The sequence below is a fragment of the Rutidosis leptorrhynchoides genome, chromosome 5, assembly GCF_046630445.1.
Source record: "Rutidosis leptorrhynchoides isolate AG116_Rl617_1_P2 chromosome 5, CSIRO_AGI_Rlap_v1, whole genome shotgun sequence".
NCBI classification, from domain to species: domain Eukaryota; kingdom Viridiplantae; phylum Streptophyta; class Magnoliopsida; order Asterales; family Asteraceae; genus Rutidosis; species Rutidosis leptorrhynchoides.
The window spans coordinates 436,384,570-436,394,721 of NC_092337.1; the positions used below are offsets into that span (position 1 = coordinate 436,384,570).

Below are 10,152 nucleotides of genomic sequence, written 5' to 3' on the forward strand. Positions count from 1 at the left end.
GAATGTTGACTGTTGACTGTTGACTGTTGAGATATGCAGAAATTAAATAAATAAATATAAAAATTAAAGATAGGAAAAAGAGAAAGAGGTGCGTGGAAAATAATACGGAGTACTCCGTAGTAACCAAAAAAAAATAAAAAATAAAAGATTCAAACGGAAATAAAGAATCTATATACACATTTGTCTCCCACCGACCAAAATTTGTCATCTCATCTCATCTCATTCCTAATAATAAAACGCCTCCCGAACACCCGACCGGCGGACGACGATCGGACGGACGGAGGGAGTTCATCGCGCTCATTTATTTCCATAAACCCTCTACGTACGTACCCCCCTCTTATTCTTCATATCTTCATATACTAATATAGCTTTTTATCTCCATTCTGGATTTGTTTGATTGATTTTTGGAAGAAAAAAAAATTGAAAAACATAAATAAGCTATTAACAAATCTTTCGTGATTCGTTGCTTCTATAAGACAATTTAATTGTTAGTAATATGTTTTTTTTTTTTCCCCATATATACACATAAATTATTAAATACATATTTTAAAACAGAGGATTATAATATTTTTCAAACCCTACGGTTTCCTCTGTTTTTGTAGTCTTGTGTGTTTTTTGATTTGGATTTTTTATTTGTGAGTGGATTATTTAGTGTTTAAAGGAAAAATGATAACGATGTCGTTTAAGTCATCAGAGATCCATGAATATTTTTAACAATTGAAATGTTTTTGAATATGGGTTGTAGTACAATAATCTATAATAAATGTACAAGGTTTTGTTAATAAATTCGTATATAAATTATAAAAAGAATTTACGGTTTGTTAAAATTCGATGAATTTTGGTCTCAACCGACCAAAAATAACCTAGTGATTGAATAGTTATGTTCGAAAAACAAAATGAGTATATGATTATTCAGATTACAAAGCTATGTTCGTTTAGGTTTTAGTTTTTTGGATTACATTTGTGACGGTTGTACTTGTTGATCTTCGGATATTACGTTTTTTTCGCCAAAAAAACAAACAAACAAAGCTTTGTTCAAGAACATAAATGAATAAAACTCACTTTGTTTGTGAAATTGTAATAGGTTTGTCACACATTAGTCTTATTGTGCATCATATGGATTATAGACCACTATCACAAGAGGTTTCGGTGGAGAGTGTAAGAGATTTGCTCATCGCGATATCTTATTGTGAACCTGAAATCGTTCAAGACAACGTGGCTCTCGAGGCTAAGATAGTGCCTATGGTTGATGAACTCGTGAGATCCAAATTAATGTCTATTGCTAATCATACCCCGTTGGTGGTTTAGGTGGGTAACGTTTAAGCCTTCTATATTTTCAGAACGTTGATCATGTTAATACATACCGATCAACCTTATGCTTTGATCATATAAATATGGTATCGAAGTTTTATAGTTTCATGGTCTTTTTGTAGCTTCAAATATAGATGAAAACAACCACATCAATCTGTTGTTAACAGTTCAAATACTGTTGTATAATTAGCTTGAATAATTATAGTTACGAATTTTTGGCTGTATCATGTGGTATTATTCATCTTGTTGTACAATGTATAATGTTTCTAAGATGTTAATTGCATGAGTTCTTAATCTATTGATAGACGTAGCTAGATTTATATAAATAATCGACATCAAACCTTCGAATAATATGATTTATTTGAAACAACTGAGATATCAGTTAGTCGAAGTTGAGGAAGAAACGAAAAAAATTTGCAGGACATGATGTATACTTGATTCTAGTGAGAAGCATCTTCTTCTTCACAGAACTTTGTATACTCTTTTGAACCCATTAAAGATTCCAATTCTGATGGGTTGCTGGGCTTCACCTTAATCATCCATCCATCTTCATATGGGCTTGAATTGATCTTTAACATTCCATAAAGTTTTATAGTTAGTCATACACAATACAGCATTCCAACATATTTTGACTTCTTAAAGGTCAAACAAGTTGACGGTAAATGGATATGGGTTTTCCTCTTCAGGCTACTTTGAGAGGGGATTAATTTTACTCCAATTTACGCGGTTTAACCGGGTTATCCCATAACTATTTATGACCCTTATCTCACATTATTTCAAGATATGCTGCTAGTGAGTTTTGAACATGATACCTCTTTCGAAGATATCAGGGTTCCAACCACCCACTAGGCTATCCTGGTATATGGTTTAAGAAGGTCAAATAAGGTGTTTTCTTAATTCTTAAATCCACAAAAATAAGGGGTGGTTATTTTTAACATAAGAAGTTTGTCATATTTCATGAAAAATTTGTGCAAGTTTGAATTTATGGAATGACTTGGTTGACCCTGAAAAGTCAACAATGTGTATATGAACAAATGGGAACAAGAAGATGAAGGTTGCGACGAGCGAGAATTACCAAACCAGGAGTCTCGGAAAGCTTTGAGTTAACCTCAACGATCTCTCCTGAGATGGGTGAGTTAATGTCACTGGTGGCTTTGACACTTTCTACTGCTCCGAATCCAGTAGCTTTGGTCACTGAGCCACTGGTTTCAGGCAAATCCACAAATACAACCTCTCCAAGATGGTCCTGCATTGTTTGGCCAATTAATACAAAAGTTAAGGCTACATTACACTTCACAAGTCCATATGGACATAAAGCCTTCATCACATATCACAATTATGACATCATAAAAGTTATGTTGAGGTTTTTTTGTTCGGGTTATCGGGATGGTGAGTATTTTTAACATGTATGCGGCCTATTCAGAACAGTTCGTCTGTGACCGTTTCCCAAACCTTCCCTGACTAACCCAAGATTTGAAAATGCAACCTCCAACAAGTAGTTCAGGGCCCCATGGCCCACAAGTGGGCCACGACTATGACATCATACATATGCCAATAATAGATAATCGGTTAATATCGGTTATTCATTCAACTCACACGATTATCAAACCGTCAACCATACAAGTTTATATAAACACTTGCAACTTACTACTGTATAATTTAACATATATTACATGGGAATGTCTAACGTGTGGCATAAGTTTTTTTTAGAACGGAAAACTCACGCACTTTATATAATTTTACACGAATAATGTCCTAAGCAGGACTCGAACCCATGACCTCAAGGTAAGAAGCCTTAATGTACTAATAGTTTTCATAAAATAAAAATGAAAAGATAGTTATTTGTAAACTAAAATTAGAGAATTAATTGAATGCATTTTAAACATCCTGATGATACATATGTTTGTTTGATGCATCAAAGTGTAAAAACTTTTCTCTCCAAGAAATTTTATACTTGATCCATCCTTGGTGTCAACAAATTTATGATAAACTCATCAAAAGTGCTCAATTAGCACTAAATTAATACTCTAGTAACTATAACTATTAGTATAATACTGTAGTAACACTAATAAAAGTAATTTAAAATTAAAGATGAATTAAAGAAAAGAAAGCACCTGAGCATGGTCAGTAATACCAATGGTAGCAACAGAGCCTTCATGCTTCACCCATTCATGTGAATTTGCATACTTTAGCCCATCCAAAACTGCAGAAAAATTACCAATGCCCATATACGTATGAAAACCTCATTTTGTCCTTTAAATCTTGATTTAGTTTCGAGAAAAACATATAATATAGCTATAGCTATAGAAAGAAGATACTAATGGAAGGGTAGAAATATACGGAGTATGTAAAATTACCTGAAGAGAAGCATCTTGAAAGATGAGGTCTGGTAGCACAAGATAGCTTTAGAGCATTGGCTGTTGAAGAAGCCCACATTCGAAGAGCCATTTTAGTCTGTGTTTTTGTGTGTTTTGTTTGTATGTTTGGTTCAGGAATAAGCAGATATGAGTAGTGGTGTGTTTAAAAGTTTTTTGTTATCTATAGATGAATGGTAGGCAATGAAGGCCTCATCCAATCAACTGTTTTTCAAGGGCTACTTACTTTTTTATTTCTTTCATATTCTCCCACGTTATTGGATGCCATATCTATTATCTATATCTATAATTCTAAATAGTAGATTAGTAGTAGTATATAATATATATTTATATTTATTAGTAAATAAATATAAATATCATGTTATAAAATGTATCCTCAAATATGTAGATAATTTGATTTAATAGTCTTTGCCGCAAATTTTGGGATAAAAAACGTGCGAGTGTTATGGGTGGAGTTGAATTTTCTTTAGACCATTTGTTATGGTGTGGAGTGTTATGGGTGATATGTAATTGTGTGGAGAAATTTTGATGACGTGATAATGTGTTCTGAAATAGGGTTTGTTATTGTAGTGTTGTGGAGGATGGATTTTTACTAAACTTTGATGAAGAAAATTGCAAACTTCAGTCCCGAAACTTTAATCTTAACTACGTTTAGTCAAAGAAGGTTAGAACAGCGGTACCAGGGCAAAAGGTTGTGAATCATTTAGTAAAATATAATTGATATATGAGAGGAAAAAAGAGATAATATAAATAAATACTCGTAAATGATATAGCCCACCAATTTTCATTGTGGTGCCCGTGAATTTATGCCCCAGGCCCCTCCACAACGTCCCCACAACACCCTGTAATAGGCGTTGTGTTGTGGGTGTAGTGGACGTTGTGGAGATGAGACGCTCCCACGCCCCACACCGCCTCATAACAAATGATTTAATTGTAACAATCTTACTTATCTAGCTCATCTTACAATTGTTAGTATTATCAACTTTGATTGAGTTAAGTTGAGCTTAAAAATACGAGCTTAACCAAGCTTGAGTCGAATTTTGAGTTTTTCTGTTTTTTAGGAGTCAGAGCACGAATTTGGCGTATCTACTCGACTTGATTTGATTACACCCACCACACATGATTCTTTACTATTTCACCATAAAAAGGGTCTTAACTATATTTTCGCCACATTGATTGAATCCAAGAGATAATACATTTGCAACATTGATTGAATCCAAGACATTTTAACATGGCAACCGAATCACTGGTGGTGCAAATACGGCCATATGCTACAACATAAAGCAATAGTTTAAATAATGCCCAAAACAAACAGAAACATAAGGTTCAAGCCACGTCGTACCACATATCTTGTTTTATCGTTGCTTAACATTAAATGAAAACAAAATTCGTAGATTCTACATAACACTATCAGAGATGACAAACTATACCTCAATATAGTATTCTACTTACGTTCCATATGGATAGATAGATTGAAAAGATAAACGAATAACAAACAAAAGCAACCTGTTACATACATTTGTGGCGATCGATAATACCAAAGCAATAAACGAAAGGGATTCAATTCAATAATATTGTTTCTAACCTTTTTGTAGATGCACCCTGGAAATGGAAACCAGTCGAAAACAAATTGTTGAGCCAGTAACGAGATTAACAGCCATTGTGTGAAGAAACGTCGAAGAAGTGTTGACTTGGTTTTGACTTTTAATCAGCATGCACAACCACCAGATTCAGGCTGGGATGAGGTCACACTTGAAGACTTCAAATTCACATCAACCATTTCTTCATGTTTTGTAGCAGATAGTGTTTCCATTCCTGGTAACGCAGCTGCTATTTTCCGAAATAAAGCCTATAACAATAATAAAGTTAAACAAATACTTTGACTGTAAAACAAACAAGAAAATGCTACTTCTTGTTTGTGTATAGCATAACTTGAGATTTATCAATTACCATAAAAGTTTCATAATTCGTATACATTGTGTTCCATGAAAAAGCAATTTTTGTTATGATTTTGTATCTCATTAAGACATTAACCATTTGCCCATTTACATGTAGGGGTAATTTTTGCCCATTTACATAGTAGGGGTATTTACATGTGACATTGATCATAACGGGTCCAAGCTCTAAACCATTGTGTATCTGAGTGATGACTGAGTGATCTTTTTATATATGTATTGCACTACACTAACACAAAGACCACGCAACGCAGTAGGGTACGTATTTTATTTAGCTTCATCTTATCTAAACTAAATTGAATTTCACGAATTCAGGTTACATGTGTTATATTTTTTCAGTTCTTTATAGCCTCGGTACTTGGAATTAGAAGGATTAGTACATGACTGGGCGGTAATATCTTCATCATTATATATTAGCGAAATTGAATAGTTATGGTTGATAGATGTTGTAAAATATATGATTATGAGATATGTTAAGACATTAAAAGACATGCTTAGGTTGGATTTTGTGGTGGTCAGGGAAGAGTTGGAAACAGCCGAGGAGTAATCTTGCTAGCTGCGTACATCAGAGTATGGGGTCAGATTACTCGCCCTCCCTCGGGTAACCCGAACAGGGAAAAAACTTCTAACTTTATCAAAAGACGTGCATTGTATATAGTTAAGATTAAGATAAACTTTGATCTATTGAGTTTTAGTAGTTATATTCTGCATTAAGGGCTAAGAAATAATAGAGATGTGTTTCCAAGGATTCGGCTTATTTTGATTTTTAAACACGTAAAAAACGTACGCGTTTTTGTAGGGAACAAGGCATTATACCTTAATGTTGAACCCAGCTTTAGCACTTGTTTCAATAAACATGACTTTTAGTTCACTAGCTTTCGCTTCTCCTTCCTCGACTGAAACTTGCCTGGGGAATCATCAACAAAGGAAACATAAATTCATATGAAGTTCATAAATAGAACAAAATTATAAGTACAAATCTGTTAAACCATAAGATTACATTAATAATCACTAGCAACAAAATATTGCAATAAACTGTAAAAGTACTACATAGCTATGGGTTGGGGCAAATCTATTTTTACTAAAAAGGGAAACTGACAGAGGGCAATTCATACAAAACAACAAATTCAAAATTACAAGACCACTTTATACTCGAAAATTTATTAGAACATAAGATTACATCAGGAGGATCACTTTACCAAGCTTGCTTACAGGCTAATCCATAGATACCATTAAATATGTGAGTTAAAGCACTTTGCTTTCTTCATGATAATATTCCCTCCGGGAAAAGAAAAAGAAAAGTGATATAGCCGGTAAATTTTGGTCTTCCTAGATCAACACAAATAGTGTGTACAAGAAAGCGGTTTACCTAGATTTCGAGTTTACACGAACAGGTGCAGTGTTAAGTTAACAAGTGGAATTTACTAGGCTAAAAAGAATCACCTTTTGTCCACAAGATCAGTCTTGTTGCCAACCAGAACGATAATAACATCGCTACCTCTCTCTGCACGCACTTCCTCAATCCATTTTATAGTGTTAAGAAAAGTCTGTCGACCTAAATCACAGAAACAGGAGAAAATTTGTTAGCTATAATGATACAAAAGCTGCATATCAAATTGACAATAAGTATATCTTTCGAACCCTGAACTATTTCTGAAGTAAGAGTAATAATATATAGTGCAGAAAAAACAGCTTGATAATTTCGTACTTGCGACATCATATGTGATTACTGCAACTGAAGAATCCCTTATGTAGCTTGGAATTAGACTCCTAAACCTCTCTTGCCCAGCCGTATCCCTGACATTACATTGTACGTAATATTTAGTGAAAGATAATGACCAAATAGTAAGTGCAAGACTGTTTTACACTGGCACTTAAGGATGTCATACTAGTACAAAGCAAGCACAATTAAAGCACTGTTCAGGAATCGACAGAGTTCAGAAGATATGAAGTGAACTCAGAACTCCTATGAGATAATCTGAAACAATGTGGCAGAACATCTTACCACAACTGCAGACGAACTGTACGATCTTCAAGATACATAGTCTTAGACAAGAAATCAATTCCAATTGTTGCCTGATGGAATATAGAGCACACATTAGTACACGGCTTATAAACTTGAGCTCAGTTTTAAAACAAAAGGTCAACAATAACATTTGAATGCAACATCAATATTGATTTAACTTTGTTAAAATATTGTAAGAAGTTCCAAAAAAACATGTGGTGACCTAAATTCAGTTGCATAGGCAACAAAATACGATCAAGTAAAGAAGATAGATCGAAAAGTACAATGTATCATGTGTGAAAGGCCCATCTACATGTAACAAAGGCATGTATACTACTGTATCGAGTCAGAATTATTAAGCATTAAAATAGAACTCAACAACAAAAGAAGATATCTACATGACACTATAATGGCTCCAATAGTGATCAATGCCCCTAATTATCTTCTATAAATAAAACTTAAACAGAAAAATGATCATGATAAACTATTATTATATTATAATACTGTACATATATAAGAGGCACGATAAACCATCAATGACACGGGAGACTAACTTTTGGGTTTAGAAGGACACAGTTCTATCAAATATAGAAATTTCAAACTCCGATTTCGAAATTATACCTCCTTAACATTAGAATAACAAAGGTTTTAAAAAAAATTACGATGATACAACCACTAGAAACGTTTCTAATCATCCGAGCAACGTTAACCTATTGTCGATTTCACATCCAAAAGACTATCAATTGGACTGCAGATCTCAAAATGCATCTCAAACATTACAAACAAGCTATGTGGTTACTGGCTTATAGATACGTATAACTGTATTGTTGTGACTTATCGTCCATAACAACATACAAACTGCAAACGATTATCAATTTCAATAAACTACAATCTCATTTGATCATAACATGAACAGTCAACTAAAGTGTAACAAAACTTAAAACCCTAGCACTATCAATTTCTACAACATAATAAGCAAAAAAACAATAAAACTACAGATCTGAATGTAATCAATAAAAAAATTACATATAATGCGATACATACAATCAGATCGCGGATTTGATCTGATAAGATTGTCAAACAAAACGAAAAACTGTGATCTGATTCAGTAAGTGATATACGATTAACAATTATGTTACCTGATAAGATGTATCGAACTTATCGTACATAAATCGAGTAATAATGCTGGTTTTACCCACTGATTGATCGCCTAAGAACACCAGCTTGTACTTTGCTAATGCTGATACTGGCGGCATTTCGTTGATTTTGATTTAGATTTGAACAAATTAAAAAATATATATATATAGAAAAGTTGATGATCAAGTAAAAACCTAGGAGCAGTTGTGAATTGTGCGTAGTCGATTTTGAAAATTGAAATGGAGTCGAAATGAAATTGATCAGGTATGAGCTGCCCGAAAACTTTAACTTTTATACTCTTATACACGGTTTCAATCTATACATATTTCATGCCAGTGGGTAAAAATAAAAAATAAAAAGTTGCACATAAAAACGAGACACTTTAACGACGGTGTAAGTGAGCCGAGCTACTCGAGCACGATTGACTAAAAACTCAATTCAAGTTGAGTTTAAACGAGCTCGAATCCGATATCTTGAAGCTTGTATAGTAAACAAACCCAAGTTCGAGCTTCATATATCATTTCGGGCAAACTCGCGAACCTAAACAAATTTTTCAATTATGTACACTAATTACGTAGTATCATATTTTCTAATTTCTATATATATATATATATATATATATATATATATATATATATATATATATATATATATAGTGGTAGGATTAAGAGGGAAGTAACCAATCGGGGGAGCGGGGGAAAGCAAATTTTTTTTTTCGTTTTTTGAAAAAACTTTGTTCACGAACATTATAGATTGGATGAAAATAAGAACATTTAGAAAAGACACTTCGTGATAAATGTTATTATTTTGGCGGGAAAACGCTCGAAGAAGTAATATATAACAATTATCGTGTTTTTCGAGCGTATGTTGAGGTTTTAGACATTAGGGTTTAGATATTAGGGTTTATGTGACGATCGCTCCAAATCTATATGGACGAACACGTCATTCATTGATTTCATTGCGAGGTATTTGACCTCTATATGATACGTTTTGTAAACATTGCATTCTTTTGAAAAGGCACACCATAATGAATATTTAAATCAAAGGTTTTCGACATCTGATGATTTCTACATATAGACAATCACCATAAATAATAGTTTACAATAGTACTTCTGTTGACAATGCAGTCAAAATAAGATACATGGTGATGATTTGGTGAATGCAACGTTTCCTTGAAAAAATATGCCATGTAAGACTCCATGCACATAGCTTGTGTAACATATAATCAAACAGCGGAAGACTTCTAGGGAACCTGAGAATAAACATGCTAACAAGTATCAACACAAAGGTTGGTGAGTTCATAGTTTTAATGTTTCGTATAATCTGTATATAAAAGTGGATCACAAGATTTCAGTTGTTTCACCCAGAA

At 33.4% G+C, this 10,152-nt stretch overlaps 2 protein-coding genes across 2 annotated transcripts; both read right to left on the bottom strand.

Annotated features, from left to right (window-relative positions):
* Positions 1–1,607: 1,607 nt before the first annotated feature.
* Positions 1,608–3,915, bottom strand: LOC139850471 (glycine cleavage system H protein, mitochondrial-like). Its single transcript, XM_071840041.1, has 4 exons — positions 3,669–3,915; positions 3,426–3,514; positions 2,387–2,557; positions 1,608–1,880 (listed from the first exon to the last, which is right to left on the bottom strand). Exons 1-4 carry the CDS (start codon positions 3,757–3,759, stop codon positions 1,752–1,754), a joined length of 480 nt encoding a protein of 159 aa, XP_071696142.1. The 5' UTR covers positions 3,760–3,915; the 3' UTR covers positions 1,608–1,751.
* Positions 3,916–5,016: 1,101 nt separating this feature from the next.
* Positions 5,017–9,033, bottom strand: LOC139847399 (ras-related protein RABH1b-like). Its single transcript, XM_071837072.1, has 6 exons — positions 8,786–9,033; positions 7,647–7,717; positions 7,350–7,438; positions 7,085–7,196; positions 6,458–6,548; positions 5,017–5,535 (listed from the first exon to the last, which is right to left on the bottom strand). The coding sequence occupies exons 1-6, from the start codon at positions 8,900–8,902 to the stop codon at positions 5,395–5,397; spliced, it is 621 nt and encodes a 206-aa protein (XP_071693173.1). The 5' UTR covers positions 8,903–9,033; the 3' UTR covers positions 5,017–5,394.
* Positions 9,034–10,152: the final 1,119 nt, after the last annotated feature.

Coding starts and splice junctions, on each gene's coding strand:
- LOC139850471 (XM_071840041.1), bottom strand. CDS start 3,759: ATGGCTCTTCGAATGTGGGCTTCTTCAACAGCCAATGCTCTAAAGCTA. Junction 3,515..3,668: donor TTCAAGATGCTTCTCTTCAG/GTAATTTTACAT, acceptor ATTTTTCTGCAG/TTTTGGATGGGCTAAAGTAT. Junction 2,558..3,425: donor GTATTACTGACCATGCTCAG/GTGCTTTCTTTT, acceptor CAAACAATGCAG/GACCATCTTGGAGAGGTTGT.
- LOC139847399 (XM_071837072.1), bottom strand. CDS start 8,902: ATGCCGCCAGTATCAGCATTAGCAAAGTACAAGCTGGTGTTCTTAGGC. Junction 7,718..8,785: donor AGTTCGATACATCTTATCAG/GTAACATAATTG, acceptor ATATTCCATCAG/GCAACAATTGGAATTGATTT. Junction 7,439..7,646: donor ACAGTTCGTCTGCAGTTGTG/GTAAGATGTTCT, acceptor ATGTAATGTCAG/GGATACGGCTGGGCAAGAGA.